The following is a 22,687-nucleotide window of genomic DNA, read 5'->3' as shown; positions in this document are numbered from 1 at the left end:
ACAGCCCTGCAAATTATTTCCAGGGCCTTGTCATAAAGGAATGGGTGCACATTTGAAGGGTTGTAAACAAAAAGTCACAGGGTTAGATTTGTGTGGTCAGCTGTCGGAGGTGGGGAAAGGCAGATTGGAGAGAGAGAAGATTAAGGCAGACTTAATCCATTGTTTAAGTCCATTGTTATTACATATGACATATTACATATGACATTGTTATTACATATGACATATTACATATGTGAGTTCAAAATATAAAAATTATTAAAAACGAGTACTAAGCATCTTGTAGGAACTTTTGTATAAAAGATTTTGTAAAAAATTCACTAAGTTATAAGGCTGAAGGATCTTTAGATTTTAATTAGGGCAAATAGGATCGATGGGTAAATGGGAAAAAAACTGACTTTTCCAACAGAAAAGCAAAAAAAGCTCATGTCACAATTTGGCCTTGTAAAGGAGCATGACATTAAACATGGGAACCCTGCTCTCTCTGTGAGCCTCACTTTCCTCTAAAATGAAAGATTCTGCTTACCTTACATCGTTTCCTGTAAAAAACAAATTAGCTATACAAAAACACAGTTGATGTTGAAGCACTACACAAATATATGGTGTTTACACATTACTTTTTTTTTTTTTTTTTTTGCTGTACGCGGGCCTCTCACTGTTGTGGCCTCTCCCGTTGCGGAGCACAGGCCCCGGACGCACAGGCTCAGCGGCCATGGTTCACGGGCCCAGCCGCTCCGCGGCATGTGGGATCTTCCCATACCAGGGCACGAACCCGTGTCCCCTGCATCGGCAGGCGGACTCTCAACCACTGCGCCACCAGGGAAGCCCTACACATTACTTTTTAAAATCTTTGATTTAAGTAAAGCAAATAGCCAATCTCCAAGAAGGCTGCAAACTTATTCCCAATTCGGCATCTATAAAGAGGCAATACATATCTCATCCCAGAAAACATAATGGAACACTGTATTAGGTTTTAACTGAAGGAAGGCAAGCCCATACAGACAACATCTGCCTGTTCTACTTATATGCATTGTTTTTTCTTCCTGGACTCCCATTAGCGTTAATAAGCATGGGGTGTGTACGTCTTAGTATGCCGATAGTGTGGCATTAACCCTCCTAAACACTAATGGATATAATGCACATACATTTCAGCAGAGCAAGAGATAGACTTCTCTATTTTTAGTAACTATATACTAATGCAAACATATGTTTTACAGTATACTGACTCAAATAAAAATAAAAATTGTAATTTGAGGGCTTCTTGGAGAAATGTCTGATTCTGTAAGACTGGGGTAGAAGATATACAAATGAGCCTGGAGTATCTTGTAGCACCAGAAAGTAAGAATATGCTAAAACAAAAACAACCCCACAGTAATGGTGTGAGCAACAAAATAAAGTAGTACTGAGTTATAACCCAGAGTATTAAATAAATATCCATGAGTCCATACTGATAAAAATAAATGAGTGAATAAATGTAAAAAAATGGAGGAGCAGAGACAAATGTTCTGTGCAAAATGAATTCCAAATAGTTATTTATTGGAATTTATTCCAAAAAAATTTATAATATGTTTACAGAATAATTTTATGTAGATACATTTTTTTCAAGGAGGTGGAGTATAACTTCCCACTCCTTGAGTGTGAGCTACACATGGTGACTTCCTTCCAGAGAATGAAATATGGAAAGGGGGTAAAAAAACAGTAACTGCAGTGGGGAGAACTGGCGAACACTCCCTCAACCAGGTGATCAAGGTCAACATCAACAGTGATAAATCAGGTTGATAGCATGTACCCTTGATACCATGTGATGAAATGGTCACTTTATATCTATAGTCTTTCTCCCCAGAACCCACAATCCCAGTCTAGTCATGAGAAAAACATCAGACAAATCCCAATAGAGGAATATTCCAGAAAATACCTGACCAGTACTCCTCAACACTGTCAAAGTCATCAAAAACAAGGAAAGTCTGAGAAACTGTCAAAAGCAAGAGAAGCCTAAGGAAATGTGATAACTAAATGTAAGGTGGTATCCTGGATGTGTTCGTAGATCAGAAAAAGGACATTAGGCAAAAACTACACAAATATGAATAAAACATGGACTTTAGTTAATAATAATGGATCAATATTGGTTTGGTAAGTAACAAATGTACCATATTAATATAAGGTATATATCATAGAAAAAACTGGATATAGCATATATGGAAACTCTGTATTATCACAATTTTCCTATAAATCTAAAACTGTTCTAAAATATAAATTTTATTTTTAAACTAGTATAATTTGAGTTGGAACTTACTCTGTTAAAAGTAATATTATTAAGAGGAAAGACAAAGACATGAACCAGACTTTTAAAAATGGAATCAAATGTACAAGGATTTCCAAATGCATTGGAAAGTGATGTCTATGTAGTCCATAAGTAGAGCCTTTTTAGACTTTGCATGGCAGCAAAGTACTTGGTGATGATCCATGTAGGATTTAACTGTCTACATTATGATATCATCTTAAATGCTTTGGAAGTTTGTATGAGCAGGAGGAGTGAAAATGGTGAGATGTGTGTTCCACTTTTCCATGACCCAGTCCATTTAACTCTGCAGACATGTGTAAACATGACTCTTCCTTCTGTGATCTAAAAGGCCTTATACCTTCTGGTCCCCCAGACAGTGTGGATTTCCTCACATCCCCTGATAACTCTGCTTAAATCCCTGTACAAGGACTTACCATGGTGTGCTCTACCTGTCCACTTGTGTGTTGCTTCCTCTAGACTGGTCTCCTAGAAGGTGCGGATTTTGCCTTTCATCTCTGCAGCCACACCACTTTAAGGCCATGCTCGATACACAGTGGAGGCTCATATGTGATGTGTGGCAGTACATTTTTAGTGCTTATGCAACTGAATTTTACCATTTGCCGACTTGGGAGAAACCTAGAGACACTGGGTCTTGATTTATCTGTTCCAAACAAATACAAAAAGTTCATCTCTTCCCCTACTTCTAAGATAGGAAGCAATTTTAAAAGTTGCATGTTATTTAAACAGAGGAATGTATTGATAACATTTAAAAGATTAAGCTTAAAATAGGTGTAAATATATACAGACACCTGAATGGAACCATATTGGTGAAAAGTGGTTTCCTTTGCAAAGTTTAATTGGCACCACATGGGGACGTATGTATGCATATGGCTGATTCACTCTGGTGTACAACAGAAACTAAAACAATATTGTGAAGCGATTATACTCCAATGGAGATCGATTAAATATATATATTATATATTATATATATATATATAATATATAATATATAATGCACATACAATACAATCCAAAAAAAAAAAGAAAGATACATTCTCAGATCAGTTCCCCAATCTGACCCCACCTTCTGAATTCAAAGATATGAGGAAAGATGAACATAGAACTTAGTGAAAGAAATTGAAGAGAAGTGAAGGAAGTGGATCTGGAAATAGAAGCATATTTGGTTGTTTTTTGGTTTTTTTTTTTTAAGGCAAGACTTGTATATATTTAGAATGTTCTTTGTTATCTAGAAATCTGTTAAAATGTTTCTTGAGTTGCATAAATAAACCCCACCCTACACAGTAAATAAACCAGGCCAGCACAAACATAAAAGCCAAGATTTAGAAAGGCAAATGTGATGAATACCTGAAGAACAACCACAGAGGGACAGAAATGTTATTAAAAAAAAAAAAAAGGAATGCAATGTGGAGACGGCCTGATGCGAAAGCTACAAGATCTTGCTACCTTCTGTCCCTGACTTTTCAACATGCAGGGGGTGATGAAAACAGGATACTATGGCTAGTTTATTCCTTTTGAGAATTTTTTTTTCAGCACAATTATAAAAGGTTTCAAACTCAGGAAGAGTGATTTGATCATAGTTCTATATAATCATTGTTAACCTACCTACATTGCCTAATTATAGGCTGAATTTATATGATTTCCTACACGTCCCCCTGGCTAGAAATGTTTATTGTATGTTCTTCTTTAGCACCCCCAAGTTTACCATTAAACATCACTTTCTTAGGCTTTTTTGAAATATGAGATTGATTAATTTAAATATCAATACCTCTGAGAGGGCTGTTAGTTAGCTGGGAAAAGAGGGGTTGGGTGTCTGAGAGGAGGAGGCAGGTGAATGAAGCAAAGCAGGGTTTTGTTACAAAGGAAGTGAAAGGTCAAAGATCAACTCCACAAATCTACCTGAGACTGGTACAAATAAAAGTGGAGTGAGTGTTGCAAGGTTTGGTTGTCCACATGCTTATTAGGATCAGGCACCTTTAGCCCTGACTCTTCAGTTCCTACTGGGATGAGAGCAAAGCTCTGGCAGGGATTTTATTCATCTCCAAGACCTTCCATCCCTCCTTGGTCTCTCCCCAGGGCTTCATTCCTCCTTTCTGCAGGCTCAGGGGAAACGAGGAGCGGTGTACCTGCCTCTTAATCCAGGGTTCAAATAATTACTCAAAATAGATCTTACATATTGTGTGCCTTTTCTAAGCATACTCTTTACACATATTGTTTCATTTTGTCCCCACAACAGGCCTGTGTGGTGGGTGTCACCTTCATTTAACTAATGAGAGAAGAGACAGGTTAAAATCATTGACTTGCTGAAGTTGAACAGTTAACAAGTGGTGTCACTGAGGTTTGAACACTGATTGCTTCCTCCACAATGTCCATGTCTTTTCCTGCTGGGTCCCATTAAATTACTACGATCAACAGCTTTCCCTGATTTGAAGATTATCCTTCAGTTAATATTACATGGCACATCTTTGTCACTGTCACCTACCATCCTCCAGAATCCATGTTAGACTTTTTATTGGGCCAGTTTATTTCCTTCCTTATTTACATTTATTGCTTTATTATGAAAAGAGGCTAAATTGAGATAAAATATCAAGATCACACCATTCTTGGAGGAAAATAATGTAGGAGTTACAATGCTGTAAGCATTCAGAGAAGACCTACTGGACATGTCAGAAGAACAATCTCTGGACACTGAAGTAGCAAAGAAATTATGAAGAATGAGAGGAAGAAGATTTTTTCAGAAGTCCATGAAACATCTGACTTGTTATACATTAGGAATGGCAATGTAATACTAATAGACCTGCTCTACAAAGCTGTTTTTCAGTCAGCTGCTTTGTTTCGTGTTCAGATTTCCTTTTAAATCGATAGCCCTTGCTTTGCTGTCTTCAACTGAAGGCATTTGCCTTCCAGTAAAACACACACACACACAAAGTGGGGGTGGAAGTGAGTCAGCCATTTCCTGCCCCAAGATTCAAACCTACTTTGCTCTTCTGAAAACATGATTCAAGCTATCCAACAATAATTTAATTGGCTGTTCTGTAAATTACAGGGCTGACCACCATATAAACACCAGAGAAATCACATGGGTATTCAGTAGTCAGCTATCATTTTTCTGATAATCCTCAGAACTTTCTATTTACATAATTATAAAGCACTATATCACACAGGGTAATGGAAAAGTAAGTCTGTTTTCTATGCAACCTTCAACTTGTGATTTTTTATGCATAATATACGTTACAAATTTATGACTCATCTATAGAGATGAAAAGATGTGGTCAGCACACCATATCTGAAATATAATAATATATCTAATAAGAGTTTATAATATCCTCTGGTTTTAAGGGATGTAATCTTGACATAATAAGTCTATTTTATAACTGGTTGAATGATGGCCTTCAGGGGGACCAGTGTCAACTAGAGGGAGATATGTGTGCTGCAGGCCTTTCTTTGCCCCGTTCTGTTTGATACGTCTATTACAGATGTGGATAAAAATATCAGAGATAAATTTATATAACCTATGGATGACAGACAATTGAGATAATGGAAAATAAAATAGATGATGGAATCATGATATGAAATATGACATGTTCATGTGACAGTCTGACTTTAAGAAGATGAAAGTCAATTGGGATGATAGCACTGCCTTGCTTTTTGGTTAAGAAAAGACATAATTTTTAAATGAGCTATACATTATAAATAATATGGCTTTAAAGCAGTACATGAAAAAAGCCTTGGAAGTTTTGAATTTATGGTAAGCTCACTATTTGTCACCAATGTATATGGCTGCCAGAGAAAGCTAATACAATTTGGGGTCGCATTAATGGAATTAAATTATCTGGAATGAAGGAGGTGACAGGCATAATTGAAGTCTCCATTCTGTTCTGGTCAGACCACTCCTTAAATATAAGTTGATTTTGAATGATGTACTTCTAGAGTGATATAGGCAAAGTAAAGCTTATTAGGAGATAAGGAGTGAATGTGAAAGGACAGGCATAATTGACATTGAAATGTTTTAACCTGGAAAAAGAGAAATTAGTGGTGAGGCAAGGACCTGATAGATGTCTTGAAATATTCAGATAGTTGTCATTTTAAAATTTATCACAAATAGCAACAAGATATAGAAAGGAATCCATGAATATAAATTTCAATAGAGAAAAGATCTTTCTAATAGACCAGAGAGAAGGTAAACACCCTAAGGAAATGATTCATTCACCATCAGTAGTGTTGGGTACATTTAAAGAAATTATTTAAAAGTATATGTATAAGCACTGCTTATGTCTCAAGCATTGTGTTAAGCCCTGCAGATAAGGTAATAAACAAAATAGGCACTGTCGCTGCTGCCATGTAGATCACTTCTGGTGTAGTTGGAGAGACAGACACTTAATAAATAATTGAATATTGTGATTACTTGCAGTGAAAGAACTATAGAGAATGTGTAACTATTAATAGAAAGTTCATAGCTACACATAATTTAGAATGGAGGGTTAGGGAAAGCTCCTTTCAGGATCTGACCTTTAAGGACAGGGCTTGAATGATAAGTAGGAACTAAGCAAATAAAGAATGAGGACAAGAAGGAGGCAAGGGAGAATATTCTAGATGAAGAATGTATGCAGACTCTTCAGGAAAGAGCTTGGTGCATTTAGAACCTGGCAGAATGCCAATGTGGCTGGGACCTAGTGGGTAAGGAGAGGAGAGGCATATTGGAGCCACAGGGCAGTAAGCTTTTTAAACTTTGCTCTGGAATAGGAATTTTGTCTAAGGGCAGTGAGGAGCTATTGAGTTTTAACCAAGGAAGTGGCATAATCACATCCGGTTTTTAAGAAGTTCACTCTGGGTACAGTATAGAAAACAGATGGAAAGTAGAGGGAAGAGACTAAATGGAGAGTAACCTTTTATATCCTGGCAAAGAAATGAATGTGACTTGAATTGTGATGGTGACATTGGAGATAGAAGAGGGGAAGGTGGGAGAGGTATTAATGGGGCACAATCCACAAGACCTGGTGCTCTACTAATGAAGAGAGTGAAGGAGAGAGAGTCAGTCCTTGGAGACCCCCAGAACTCAGGAATAAGCACCTTTCTGAGAAGGGGAACATGAAGGACAAATTGATTCGCTGTGGAGATCAGAAGGTCAGTTTTGAACATGCTAATTTTGATCTCATGATCTTTGATTTCCATGAGATTTCATTTCATTTATTCAACCTATGACATAAGAAAGACATGTTAGATAGATGATTGGATATCTGGAGTCTGGTCAGTTTTTAGACTTGCTACAGCAGAATCACCTGGAACTTTTGCTTATTTGGCTACAGCCTAAGCCTAATATATTAGAACTTCAAGAGAACATAGCCAATCTAATACTCTGAGTTTAGATGCAGTGGAAAAGATGGAAGTGATGTTTGATGCATCACTAGATAGTTGTACTAGTTAATCTTTAAACTTGACAACTTTGAATGACTATAATGTTATGACTAGAAAGATGGCAAGACCAAGAACTAACTCTACTATTACTTTCTAAGAGTAAATGTTCTGATCAAGTCATGAAACATCTCTGAAGGGAGAGAGCCATCTCCAGATTCTTCTATTTACATTGCCAAGTTTGTTTCCCATGATGCTGCCATCTTGGCCAGAAACTAACTGTTGGAGGAACCAGGCTCTAGTCAGAGGCAACCACCTAATGGTTCCAGTGGTCCATGAAATAACCTTTCTTAAGAATCCAGCCAAATCTATGCATCATTCTGGATGGTAACTGATTTTCCAAATCAGATTTTCTCTTTGACTAGAGGGGAAGGGAGTGGGAAAAAGTAAAACTAGAAAAACAGAAGCATACGGATAAGTAAGAATGTAAGAGTTAAAGGGGGATCAAGCAGAGAGAGAAAGAGAAACAGAAGCAGAGTCACAAGTATGACAATTAGTAGAACAAGGTTTAAGGGACATCCTCTTCCCAGCAGATGACAATGTGGCTGGATTCCCCAGTTCATTACAGTTCACTTATTCAACAAGTTTTTATTGAGCACCTATTATGTGCCAGAAACTGTACTAAGTGCTGGGAATGTCAAATGAACAAAACTGTTGTCATGGACACCTCATTCTAGGTACATAATGATGAGTGCCATGGAAAAAATTAAGGCAGTGTTATAAGGACATGGATAGTGATGGTAGGATGGGCAGTTATCAGGAAATGAAGACCTTTCTGAGGAGGGAACTGAGTTACCTGTGAGGCCACTGGATAAAGAGCTTCTCAAGCAGAGAAAGTGGAAAGTACAAATGCTCTGATACAGAAGTGTGTTTGAGATGTTTATAAACCAAAAAAGTCCATGACATTGAACCCCGATGAACAAGGGGCAGCGTGAAAGGAGGTAAGATCAAGGGGAAAGGACAGTGCAGCTCATTCAGGGACTTGTAAGCCATGATTGGATTTTTCATTTTATTCTGAATGCAACAGGAAGTTTTTGAGGATTTTGATCAAGGGGGTGGCATGATCACATTTGTGCGTTAGAGGAATTACTCTGGTTTGTGTGTGGAGACTCGATTATAGAGGGTCAAGAGCAGAAGCAGGAGAGCAGTAAGGAGGCTACTTCAGCAGCCCAGGCAAGAAACAATGGTGGTCGCACAAGGTAGTAGCAGTGGAAGATACGGAAAATAGAGAAGGGGTACATCTTGAAATTAGCACCAACAAGAGTAGATGATGGATTGGGTAAGGGGGAGCAGTCAAGGATTATGCAAAGGTTTTTTTTTTTTTTTTTGGTACGCGGGCCTCTCACTGCTGTGGCCTCTCCCTTTGCGGAGCACAGGCTCCGGACACGCAGGCTCAGCGGCCATGGCTCACGGGCCCAGCCGCTCCGCTATGCAAAGGTTTTTGTTCTCAACAGCTGAATAAGATTATTGAGATGGGGAAAAACCAAAAAAGAACCAATGAGTTTGGTTTTGGACATATTAAATTTGAGAAGTTTCAATGAATGTCATTCATTCAGGGGAAGAAATTTGGTGGCTAGTTAGAAATGGGAGTCTGAGGTTCAGGAGATAAGTTAGGGCTGCAGATATGAATTTGGAGGTCATCAGCCTATCAGTCCTGACAGTGTACCTGTTAAAATGGTTTCCTCTGCTCTATTTCTTACCCCCTACCTACCCATGCACCTTCATAAAGCCTTCATCACAAGAGGTGATCTGGACATGTCTCTGTTTTCTGAGAGCTGGTGGAGCCATAAATACCATAGTAACTGAAAGAGGGAAAAATAAATGAATGTAGGAGCTGGGAGACTAGTCTGTCTGGGCATCTATTGAAATGGCGTAGGCAGAATGTAGCATCTCTCTCCTGGGTATAGGCCTCTATATCCAGTAACTCCTCACTACCTAATACAAGAGAAGAAGGAAGGTGTCTAGCTAGTTTGTTTTCTTTTGTTTTACTAATCAGCTACTCACTGGGTCATTCATGAAGCTCTAGTTGGCCATTTGGTCAGAGTGATTTCTTTCAGAACTATTAATCATATCTGGTGCTACTTTGCTCTTCTAGCAAACATTTTTTACATTCAATAATTGCATGTTCCACTGAAGTCTGAAGAATTATACATTTCAGAGCAGTTGTTATTATTGATTTTGCATTTCAATAACATTTCCTTTCTAATTCATCTTTTTTATGATTGAAGTTTCTTAATGTGCTTACAATGCACCATATGTTACCATTGCTTAATTTTGTCCCAAAATATTCATTTTTAGCTCTAAGGGACAGGTAGACTGAATAAAATATGTGGATTTAGCTCTCTTTTCTCTTTAATCAGTAGCAGGCGACTTTGCTAAGTATTTACAGGTAATAAATGAGGACCTAAGTGGCTTGTAATTATACCCGAATAGCCTCATGAAAGAATTACTGTGTTTTCTCAAGCCTTTAACTCATGACCGAAAATGATTATCATTGAATGACCATATTGGAGGGCTCAACAGTAGTAAGGTTATGGGTAAAAATGTACAATATGACTAACTTCCCTAAATGTTAGCATCCCACATTCTTATATTTGAGAGCTAAGTATAAAAACCATGAGCCTTTGGGGCCTTGATTTTAAGATTTTTCCTTTAAAAATAATGCTGTTATTCTCTAAGGACATGAGAACAGTCTTTATTTAGTTAAGCTAACCCAAAATAGAACAGAGGAAATTATTAAATGAGTGAACATATATCTTTCTTTGGGACCCATTCATGCCAAAACTGATGTGTCTTAAAAGTACAAGATGACTTACAATAGGGGAAATATCTTCAAAAATGATTACACTGATCTTGAGAAAGGGATGCCTGATAGCCTCAATAATTACCCTGGAATTAACTAAAATGCTGATGACTGCATTATTTACTGCAGTCTTATGAACAAGCAAACATTGTATTTTATAGCTGCACAGGACAGAAGTTTATGGAAAGTAGCTATTAATGTGTCCCTTTATGTCCCACCTCTCTTTCAGAGAAAAGCCCCAAATCTAGAGAGGATACAGCGTGGAAAATTTCACTCCCAATTTAGACATCTCTCTAGACTTCAGAGGAAGCTGTTCAGCTGGCCTCTCCTGTAGTTGAAACCGAGCTGTATGACAGCATGATGAGTCACTGGGCCAGCAGCCCAAGTGCCAGGCTGGAACACGAGCTACTGGATTGGACACACTCTGCCTCATGTCAGGAATACTGTTGTGTGAGAAATAAAAGAAACCTTCCCTGGAATTGATGTTGGTCAAAATTCTGATACACTTAGATGTTCTTCTAGCAGTTCTAATTTGGTGGGGGAGGGGTGGAAATTCTGGGAGAACACCAGAATCTGAGCTAGCATTCTTAGTTGCTATTTCAACAGCTGTTACATGTACAGCTAATAGCTGTTTGACTGGGTTTCTTAGAACTGCTCCTGACACAGGGCAGTGAAGCAACACTTTACTGTATCTGTATCTGTCTGAAATTCAAGACATACTTTGCTTAAGCCAAGGAAAAAAAGATAATCATCTGCCAACACTTGCAAGAGTAATTAGGGATTCTAGAAAAATCTCTTCAGGGAAAACATGTGAGGAAGGGTAAAAGAAAACTTTTGTCAGTATTTTGGAAAATCTGAATTTCCAGACTGAGATTTTGAGACATCGCTAGTTGTCCCTTCTTCACCTATTTATCTCTTGATGAAACTAGGTTTTAAATAACATATGTTACTGAAAGTCAGTAATGTTACTTTCAGTAAGATAGATCTAGCTTATAAGCAGGTATAAGGCGCCTGAGAACAGCCTGCCTGCCATCCATGAACTCAGCATTCACAACAACTGGAAACAGTACATGAACAGTACCTTTCATGGCGGGTGGTGTGTACACGCTCTGCTTCCTTTGCTTAGGGGATGCATTCTGTGGATAGAGAGAAAAAAGTAATAAGTCTTATATTTGGATAAAAAGTACAATGTCATCAGCCCTTTGAGGGAAATAAACACCTAGTAACATTAGTTTATTTTAAAAAGAAAGAAAGAAAGAGATAGTACTAATCCTTTCCATTTTAGAGAAAAGCATAAGTCCCAGGACAAAATATACTCCAAAAGCTATGTCCATGGTATAATTATATCTGTTCATAGGATTGTCAGTGGTTCTGGAGGGTTAATGAGAGTCCTTGCTAAGTAATATCAGTCTATAATCCTATGGAATTGAGATGTTCAATGTAATAGCTCCATTTACTTGGAATTACAATGTTGAGGTAATATTCTTTTACATGTTCAAAAGCTCTTTCCTAAAAAAACTGCTGCTTAACACTCTTAAGCACACTGGATCAGAATTAATTTATTGAGGCAGAAATTTTTGCACTAAAAATGATACAAATTGGAACAGAGGAACATATTTCAGGGTCAGAACCACAATAATAATATTTAAAGTTTAGATAGAAATAGATATTTTTATATGTATAAGGCATTACTTATTATAATAAATTATATATATATATGGTCTACACCTTGATCAGATTATGTCAAAGACTCCTTTTTAATGGTGTGTCTACTTATATTTCAGTGTGTCAAAGGCAGGAGTTTTAGCAATTATTTTTGCTTTGAAAAGTTCAAGTATAAATAGTTACAAGATACTTTTTGAGGATTGTTCTAGGCTTTCCATGCATGTTAGAAAGAACATATGTACAGAGTCTGAAGAAAACTAGAAACTGTTTCACGAAGTTGTAAATAGAGCTTGAGGCATCTTTACTCATACATACTAAAGCTTAATTGCCCTCAAAGGAGTCATCAAGATGTTGGTATTTAGCTGATGCAAAAACAACCTATTAAAAAGTAAAAAATTCAACCAAATAGTTACCAAATCCATATCAATAAAAGCAAATGGTACAAGCAAATTTCTGCAAAATAGAGTGTTTTGATACTAGTCTATTATGCACAGATGCAGGCAGGGCAACTCTACATTAGTATACATGTGTGGATGATTGAGCCTTCTGTTGTACCTCTGCTGTATTCTGTCACATTTGGTTGATTTTAAGAAGCACTCACTTCCAGGTTTTCTTATATGTTTATTTCCATATACATATTCACAGATTAAGTAGAAAATTAATTCTCCAGAAAAGTTGGTTTGTTTAGTAACAGTGGTAAAACTTATTAACTAATAAAAATATTTATGTAAGAGTTTAGTTTTCAAAGCATTTCACATTTACAATCTCATTAAATTTTTAGAAGAGTCTTGAGAGAGACTTTCTGGTATTTTGTTCTTTCTAGATTTTCCACTGAGTTTTGCTAGATGCCTACTCATGTGGCCATGGGAATTGAGTATCAAGTCTGCATGATTCCTACTCAATATATTTTCCATTTCTGGGCACAAGTTTGCTCGTTTTCTTGTATTCTGTGTATGCTATGTTATCAGCTCCCCTAGCCCCCCTGTCCCTGGTTCATATTTTCAGTCTGAACTCCTACGTGTGTATGTGGAGAGTGGCCTCAGGATCTGCTCTTGGCTCCACACAACAGAGGACCCTTAAGAGGTGTCTGTCCCCCACCTTCTTGTTCCAGGGTTCCAACATTGGCTGTCCCAACCTGTGATGGTACACAACCAGTCACTAAATTGAAATTATCAATACCATATCTTGCCTTTAAAATCAGTAGTTTATTTTAGAAGTTTTTCCAGGGGTTAGTATTTCATAGGTGGAGAATCAAGGGTAACCTAGAGGTGGAGATTTTATGACACCATTTTACTGTTTGTTCAGTAGGGGAAAGCAAATTAAATAGTTATTACAACACAGTTATATTGATACCATATTTTATATCACATCAAATCAAACTGGTAGCGTTTTTAGTTGGTTGGACACATTTATACAGAGTATAACAAAACTTACTTCTGCTTGTGTGTTGGTCGCTCTCTTGTCATCTATTTCTGCAAGAGAAGTAGGTGTAATTATTAGAAAGTTGATATTTTTCCTTGTAATATGCACATTAAATTTTCAATAACATGGAACAGACTGATTTAATAATTGCCTTATGCTTATACAATATCCGTGGCTTAGTCTAGTGGCTGAGAGGGCAGTGGGAGGCAGAAAGAAATAGTTTCCTTCTGAGATAACCCTCTCCCACAGGTTTAAAAAAGGCAATAAAAAAGCATCCCTCCTGAAATTCCAAATTGCCCAACTCCAGCAGTCCGGAAGGGGGACCAGAGAAATGCCTCCTAGAACAACTGTTGGCATCATCAACCTCACAGTGCTAAGGCGTAAACAACCTCCTCTCCTCATGGATTTTGCAGCACTGTTTATTAACTGTAGCCTCTGTCAATTTTCCTTAAGTTTGCCAGTAAGCAGAACAAACCTATTTTTCCGTTCAGCCCAATCACTGACTCTAAAGAGGCACCCTCTTTTCTATATGCCCCTGGAAAGAATCAGTAACTTTATCAGAAATATTTCTTGTAACACTTCTAGGGCAACTTCCACATAGTCTGTGTAAAAAAACAGTTGTAAGGAAGGGGAGAGAGGAGGAAGAGGTGCTCACATACTCCCCTTCCACAGAGCGAGGACGTTCTGGGCTGGGCTTCTTTCCTACCTCCTCACCTACTTTGCATGGATTCTGCCTCTTGGCTTCTAGACCCAGTTGACCGTTCCTCACTTTTAGGTTAGTCCCACAGCTGAGAGATTGATGCCATGGTTTAAATACTGAACGAGACATTCATGAAAGAATGTCTGAAAGCAAGTATAATTGTAACTTTGGTTTGTAACTCTGCATTTTGTTCTCTACATAATTTAAGAGGCTAGTGAATTTAAAGAATTATTAATTTATGTTTTTGGGTACATAATGTATAAGGATGTAATTTTGTGATATAAATAACCATAAGGGGTTGGGACAGAGGTGTAAAAGAAGAGTGTTTGTATGTTATTGAAGTTAAACTAGTATAAATTCAAATTAAAGTGTTATAACTTTAGGGTTTTAAGTGTAATCCCCATTGTAGCTACATAGAAAACAGCTATAGAATGTACACAAAAAGAAATGAGAAAGAAATTTAAACAATTCACTACAAAAAATTAACTAAACATGGGGCTTCCCTGGTGGTCCAGTGGTGAAGAATCCGCCTTCCAATGCAGGGGATGCAGGTACATCCCAGATCGGGGAACTAAGATCTCACATACCATGGGGCAACTAAGCCTGTGCACCACAACTACTAAGCACACAAGCCACAACTAGAGAGCCCGGGTGCCACAACTAGAGAGAAGCCTGCATGCCACAATGAAAGATCCTGTGTGTGGCAACTAAGACATGACACAGCCAAAAATAAAATAAATAAATACATATTTTTAAAAAGTAAGCATAAAGGAAGACAGGAATTCAGGAAATGAGGGACAAAAAAGCTATAAGTCATATAGGAAACAAATAGCAAAATGACAGAAGGAAGTCTTATTAGTTACTTTAAATGTAAACAGATTAAAATCTTCAAAAGACCAAGATTAGCAAAATGGATAAGAACATATGATCCAATCTGTACTACCTACAAGAAACTCACTTTAGATCCAAATATACAAATAGGGTAAAAGTCAAAGGATAGAAAAAACAATTCTATGCAAATAGAAACCAAAAGAGAGCAGGGTGACTATACTAATATCAGACAAAATAGACTTCAAATCAAAAAAAGTTATGAGACAAAGAAGACATATATTAAGAAAAGTTTCAATACAGAAAGAAGATATATAAAAATTATAAACATTTCTCTACCTAACAACAGACCATCAAAGTATCTGAGGCAAAACTAACAGAACTGAACAGAAAAATAAACTGTTCTGCAGTAATAGTTGGAGACTTCAATACCCCACACTCAATAATGGGTAGAGCAACCAGAAAGAAGATAAGCAGGGAAACAGAACACTTAAAAACTTAATAAATCAAATATATATATATCTAATAGACATATATAGAAGATTCTACCAATTACAGTTGCACACATAGTCTTCTCAAATGTACATGGGAACTTTTTCCAGGAGAGACCATATGTAAGGCCACAAATTAAGTCTTTTTTTTTTTTTTAACATTTTTATTGGAGTATAATTGCTTTACAATGGTGTGTTAGTTCTTGCTTTATAACGAAGTGAATCAGTTATACATATACATATATCCCCATATCTCCTCCCTCTTGCGTCTCCCTCCCTCTCACCCTACCTATCCAACCTTTCTAGCTGGTCACAAAGCACAGAGCTAATCTCCCTGTGCTATGCGACTGCTTCCCACTAGCTATCTATTTTACATTTGATAGTGTGTATATGTCTATATATATATTACCACTCTCTCACTTTGTCCCAGCTTACCCTTTCCACTCCCCATGTCCTCAAGTCCATTCTCTAGTAGGTCTGTGTCTTTATTCCTGTCTTCCCCCTAGGCTCTTCATGACCCCTTTTTCTTTTCTTTTTTTTTTTTTTAGATTCCATATATATGTGTAAGCATACAGTATTTGTTTTTCACTTTCTGACTTACTTATTCACTCTGTATGACAGACTGTAGGTCCATCCACCTCACTACAAATAATTCAATTTCATTTCTTTTTATGGCTGAGTAATATTCCACTGTATATATGTGCTACATCTTCTTTATCCATTCATCTGTTGATGGACACATAGGTTGCTTCCATGTCCTGGCTATTGTAAATAGAGCTGCAATGAACATTGTGGTACATGACTCTTTTTGAATTATGGTTTTCTCAGGGTATATGCCCAGTAGTGGGATTGATGGGTCATATGGTAGTTCTGCTTTAAGTTTCTTAAGGAACCTCCATACTGTTCTGCATAGTGGCTGTATCAATTTACATTCCCACCAACAGTGTATGAGGGTTCCCTTTTCTCCACAATATCTCCAGCATTTATTGTTTGTAGATTTTTTAATGATGCCCATTCTGACTGTTGTGAGATGATATTGCATTGTAGTTTTGATTTGCATTTTGCTAATGATTAGTGATGTTGAGCATTCTTTCATGTGTTTGTTGGCAATCTGTATATCTTCTTTGGAGAAATGTCTATTTAGGTCTTCTGCCCATTTTTGAATTGGGTTGATGTTTATTTTTTTGTTATTGAGCTGCATGAGCTGCCTGTAAATTTTAGAGATTAATCCTTTGTCAGTTGATTCATTTGCAAATATTTTCTCCCATTCTGAGGGCTGTCTTTTGGTCTTGTTTATGGTTTCCTTTGCTGTGCAAAAGCTTTGAAGTTTCATTAGGTCCCATTTGTTTATTTTTGTTTTTATCTCCATTTCTCTAGGAGGTGGGTCAAAAAGGATCTTGCTGTGATTTATGTCATAGAGTGTTCTGCCTATGTTTTTCTCTAAGAGTTTGATAGTTTCTGGCCTTACATTTAGGTCTTTAACCCATTTTGAGTTTACTTTTGTGTATGGTGTTACGGAGTGTTCTAATTTCTTTCTTTTACATGTAGCTGTCCAGGTTTCCCAGCACCACTTATTGAAGAGACTGTCTTTTCTCCATGGTATATTCTTGCCTCCTTTATCAAAGATAAGGTGACCATATATGAGTGGGTTTATCTCTGGGCCTTCTATGCTGTTCCACTGATCTATATTTCTGTTTTTGTGCCAGTACCATACTGTTTTGATTACTGTAGCTTTGTAGTATAGTCTGAAGTCCAGGAGCCTGATTCTTCCAGATAAGTTTTTCTTTCTCAAGATTGCTTTGGCTATTCGGGGTCTTTTGTGTTTCCATACAAATTGTGAAATTTTTTGTTCTAGTTCTGTGAAAAATGCCAGTGGTAGTTTGATAGGGATTGCATTGAATCTATAGATTGCTTTGGGAAGTAGAGTCATTTTCACAATGTTGATTCTTCCAATCCAAGAACATGGTATATCTCTCCATCTGTTTGTATCATCTTTAATTTCTTTCATCAGTGTCTTATAATTTTCTGCATACAGGTCTTTTGTCTCCTTAGGTAGGTTTATTCCTAGATATTTTATTCTTTTTGTTGCAATGGTAAATGGGAGTGTTTTCTTGATTTCACTTTCAGATTTTTCATCATTAGTATATAGGAATGCCAGAGATTTCTGTGCATTAAATTTTGTGTCCTGCTACTTTACCAAATTCATTGATTAGCTCTAGTAGTTTTCTGGCAGCATCCTTAGGATTCTCTGTGTGTAGTATCATGTCATCTGCAAACAGTGGCAGCTTTACTTCTTTTTTTCCAATTTGGATTCCTTTTATTTCTTTTTCTTCTCTGATTGCTGTGGCTAAAACTTCCAAAACTATGTTGAATAATAGTGATTAGAGTGTCAACCTTGTCTTCTTCCTGATCTTAGTGGAAATGCTTTCAGTTTTTCACCATTGAGGATGATGTTTGCTGTGGGTTTGTCATATATGGCCTTTATTATGTTGAGGAAAGTTCCCTCTATGCCTACTTTCTGGAGGGTTTTTATCATAAATGGGTGTTGAATTTTTTCGAAAGCTTTTTCTGCATCTACTGAGATGATCGTATGCTTTTTCTCCTTCAATTTGTTAATATGGTGTATCACATTGATTGATTTGCGTATATTGAAGAATTCTTGCATTCCTGGGATAAACTCCACTTGATCATGGTGTATGTCTCTTTTAATGTGCTGTTGCATTCTGTTTGCTAGTATTTTGTTGAGGATGTTTGCATCTATGTTCATCAGTGATATTGGCCTGTAGTTTTCTTTCTTTGTGACATCCTTGTCTGGTTTTGGTATCAAGGTGATGGTGGCCTCGTAGAATGAGTTTGGGAGTGTTCCTCCCTCTGCTATATTTTGGAAGAGTTTGAGAAGGATAGGTGTTAGCTCTTCTCTAAATGTTTGATAGAATTTGCCTGTGAAGCCATATGGTCTTGGGCTTTTGTTTGTTAGAAGATTTTTAATCACAGTTTCAATTTCAGTGCTTGTGATTGGTCTGTTCATATTTTCTATTTCTTCCTGGTTCAGTCTCGGAAGGTTGTGCATTTCTAAGAATTTGTCCATTTCTTCCAGATTGTCCATTTTTTGGCATATAGTTTGCTTGTAGTAATCTCTCATGATCCTTTGTATTTCTGCAGTGTCAGTTGTTACTTGTCCTTTTTCATTTCTAATTCTGTTGACTTGAGTCTTCTCCCTTTTTTTCTTGATGACTCTGGCTAATGGTTTATCAATTTTTTTTATCTTCTCAAAGAACCACCTTTTAGTTTTATTGATCTTTGCTGTTGTTTCCTTCATTTCTTTTTCATTTATTTCTGATCTGATCTTTATAATTTCTTTCCTTCTGCTAACTTTGGGGGTCTTTTGTTGTTCTTTCTCTAATTGCTTTAGGTTAAGGTTAGGTTGTTTATTTGAGATATTTATTGTTTCTTAAGGTAGGATTGTATTGCTATAAACTTCCCTCTTAGAACTGCTTTTGCTGCATCCCATAGGTTTTGGGTCATTGTGTCTCCATTGTCATTTGTTTCTAGGTATTTTTTGATTTCCTCTTTGATTTCTTCAGTGATCTCTTGGTTATTAAGTAGTGTATTGTTTAGCCTCCACGTGTTTGTATTTTTTACCGATTTTTTCCTGTAATTGATATGTAGTCTCGTAGCGTTGTGGTCAGAAGAGATACTTGATATGATTTCAGTTTTCTTAAATTTACCAAGGCTTGCTTTGTGACCCAAGATATGATCTATCCTGAAGAATGTTCCATGAGCACTTGAGAAGAAAGTATATTCTGTTGTTTTTGGATGGAATGTCCTATAAGTATCAATTAAGTCCATCTTGTTTAATGTATCATTCAAAGTTTGTGTTTCCTTATTTATCTCCATTTTGGATGATCTGTCCAGTGGTGAAAATGGAGTGTTAAAGTCCCCTACTATGACTGTGTTACTGTCGATTTCCCCTTTTATGGCTGTTAGTATTTGCCTTATGTATTGAGGTGCTCCTATGTTGGGTGCATAAATATTTACAGTTGTTATATCTTCTTGGATTGATCCCTTGATCATTATGTAGTGTCCTTCTTTGTCTCTTCTAATAGTCTTTGTTTTAAAGTCTATTTTGTCTGATATGAGGATTGCTACTCCAGCTTTCTTTTGATTTCTATTAGCATGGAATATATTTTTCTATCCCCTCACTTTCAGTCTGTCTGTGTCCCTCGGTCTGAAGTGGGTCTCTTGTAGACAGCATATACACAGGTCTTGTTTTTTTGTTTTTTGCAGTGCACGGGCCTCTCACTGTTGTGTGTTCTCCAATTGTGGAGCACAGGCTATGGACACGCAGGCTCAGCAGCCATGGCTCACGGGCCTAGCCGCTCCGCGGCATGTGGGATTTTCCCGGACCAGGGCATGAACCCGTGTCCCCTGCATCGGCAGGCGGACTCTCAACCACTGCGCCACCAGGGAAGCCCAGGTGTTGTTTTTGTATCCATTCAGCCAGTCTGTGTCTTTTGGTTGGAGTATTTAATCCATTTACATTTAAGGTAATTATTGATATGTATGTTCCTATTCCCATTTTCTTAACTGTTTTGGGTTTGTTATTGTAGGTCTTTTCCTTCCCTTGTGTCTCCTGCCTAGAGAAGTTCCTTTAGCATTTGTTGTAAAGCTGGTTCGGTGGTGCTGAATTCTCTTAGCTTTTGCTTGTCTGTGAAGGTTTTAATTCTCCATCAAATCTGAATCAGATCCTCGCTGGGTAGAGTAATCTTGGTAATCTTTTTCCCTTTCATCACTTTAAATATGTCCTGCCACTCCCTTCTGGCCTGCACATTTTCTGCTGAAAGGTCAGCTGTTAACCTTATGGGGATTCCCTTGTGTGTTATTTGTCCCTTGCTGCTTTTAATATTTTTTCTTTGTATTTAATTTTTGATAGTTTGATTAATATGTGTCTTGATATGTTTCTCCTTGGATTTATCCTGTAAGGGATGCTCTGTTCTTCCTGGACTTGGGTGGCTATTTCCTTTCCCATGTTAGGGACATTTTCAACTATAATCTCTTCAAATATTTTCTCAGTCCCTTTCTTTTTCTCTTCTTCTGGGACCCCTATAATTCGAATGTTGGTGCATTTAATATTGTCCCAGAGGTCTCTGAGACTGTCTTCAATTCTTTTCATTCTTTTTTCTTTATTCTGCTCTGCAGTAGTTATTTCCACTCTTTTATCTTCCAGGTCACTTATCCATTTTTCTGCCTCAGTTATTCTTCTATTGATCCCTTCTAGAGAACTTTTTCATTTCATTTATTGTGTTGTTCATGACTGTTTGTTTGCTCTTTAGTTCTTCTGAGTCCTTGTTAAACTTTTCTTGTATTTTCTCCATTCTATTTCCAAGATTTTGGATCATCTTTACTATCATTATTCTGAATTCTTTTTCAGGTAGACAGCCTATTTCCTCATCATTTGTTAGGTCTGGTGGGTTTTTATTTTGCTCCTTCATCTGCTGTGTGTTTTTCTGTCTTCTCATTTTGCTTATCTTACTGTGTTTGGGGTCTCCTTTTTGCAGGCTGCAGGTTCATAGTTCCCGTTGTTTTTGGTGTCTGTCCCCAGTGGCTAAGGTTGGTTCAGTGGATTTTGTAGGCTTCCTGGTGGAGGGGACCAGTGCCTGTATTCTGGTGGATGAGGCTGGATCTTGCCTTTCTGGTGGGCAGGTCCACGTCTGGTGGTGTGTTTTGGGGTGTCTGTGGACTTATTATGATTTTAGGCAGCCTCTCTGCTAATGGGTGGGGTTGTGTACCTGTTTTGTTAGTTGTTTAGCATAGGGTGTCCGGCACTATAGCTTGCTGGTCATTGAGTGGAGCTGGGTCTTGGCGCTGAGATGGAGATCTCTGGGAGATTTTCGCCGTTTAATATTACATGGAGCTAGGAGGTCTCTGGTGGACCATTGTCCTGACCTTGGCTCTCCCACCTCAGAGGCACAGCCCTGACGGCTGGCTGGAGCACCAAGAGCCCGTCATCCACACGGCAGCTATGAGGTGTCTCCAAAGAATCCACAAATGCACAAGGTAGCCGAAAGAGCATTCAGGACCTTGACACATGAGGACAGGGTGTCATTAGCAGACCAATTCGGCCACATCTTGCCATGGTTAACACTGCACTGTGGAAATCAGCGTGGGCCTTCAACACCAGTGGGTATAGTGAGACAACTGAATGAGGAGATGCAATGCTGAGCTTGAGACCATCCAGAGGCATAGGCAGAACACTGGGTACTTCCAAACTCCAGAACTCCACACTCCAGAGGCCCTCCTTTAGATGCGCTGCCTGCAAATTAAGCCTTAATAGATTTTAAAAGGTATCCTAAAGTGACTTCTCCAACCACAATGAGATGAAGTTAGAAATCAGTAACAGATAAAACTGGGAAATTCACAAATTTGTGGAAATTAAACAACACACTCTTAAACAACCAGTGAATCAAAGAAGTCATAAACACAACATACCAAAACTTAAGGGTCACAGTGATAGCAGTGCTAAGAGAAAAATGTATAGCTGTAACTGCTCACATTAAAAGTCAAGCAAGATTTCAAATCAGCAGCCTAACTTTACAACTTACAGAGCTAGAAGGAAAAGAACAATAAATCCAAATCTGAAAACCTAAGAACCAGGGAGGCTGATGGTGTAAATTGTGGTTCAAGTCCATTGGGCCTTTGGACTTGAGCCAGAACTTACACCATTGCACCCCCTATTTCTCAGGCCATCAGATTTGGACTGAAGCTATATACCATTGGCTTTCTGGGACTCTAGCTTGCAGATGACAGATTATGGGACTTCTCAGCCTTTGTAATCATATAAGCCAACCCCTTATAGTAAATCTCTTTTTATATATTCTATTGTTTCTGTTTCTCTGGAAAACCCTGACTAATATAGTCATCAAAAAAGGAAAGTCTGAGAAACTGTCATAGCCAAGAAGAGCCTAAGGAGACATGATAACTAAATGTAATGGTGTATCCTGGATGAGAACCTAAAACCGAGAAAGGGCATTGGGTTAAAAATGAAGGAAATCTAAATAAACTATGAACTT

At 37.7% G+C, this 22,687-nt stretch overlaps 1 protein-coding gene across 2 annotated transcripts in view; it reads right to left on the bottom strand.

Annotated features, from left to right (window-relative positions):
* PPP1R1C (protein phosphatase 1 regulatory inhibitor subunit 1C) overlaps positions 1–22,687 on the bottom strand; it is a 127,333-nt gene that overhangs the window by 43,860 nt on the left and 60,786 nt on the right. For both annotated transcript variants that reach the window (XM_007461232.1, XM_007461233.1), the window contains exons 3-4: positions 13,602–13,648; positions 11,593–11,647 (exon numbers count right to left, since the gene is read on the bottom strand). In XM_007461232.1, the coding sequence (XP_007461294.1) occupies positions 11,593–11,647; positions 13,602–13,648 (102 nt within the window). The remainder of the gene's footprint in view (positions 1–11,592; positions 11,648–13,601; positions 13,649–22,687) is intronic.

Source organism: Lipotes vexillifer, unplaced genomic scaffold, assembly GCF_000442215.2.
Source record: "Lipotes vexillifer unplaced genomic scaffold, Lipotes_vexillifer_v1.1 scaffold57, whole genome shotgun sequence".
Taxonomy (NCBI): domain Eukaryota; kingdom Metazoa; phylum Chordata; class Mammalia; order Artiodactyla; family Lipotidae; genus Lipotes; species Lipotes vexillifer.
The sequence above is the reverse complement of the archived record's forward strand: the minus strand, read 5'-3'. Positions and strand labels throughout refer to the sequence as shown.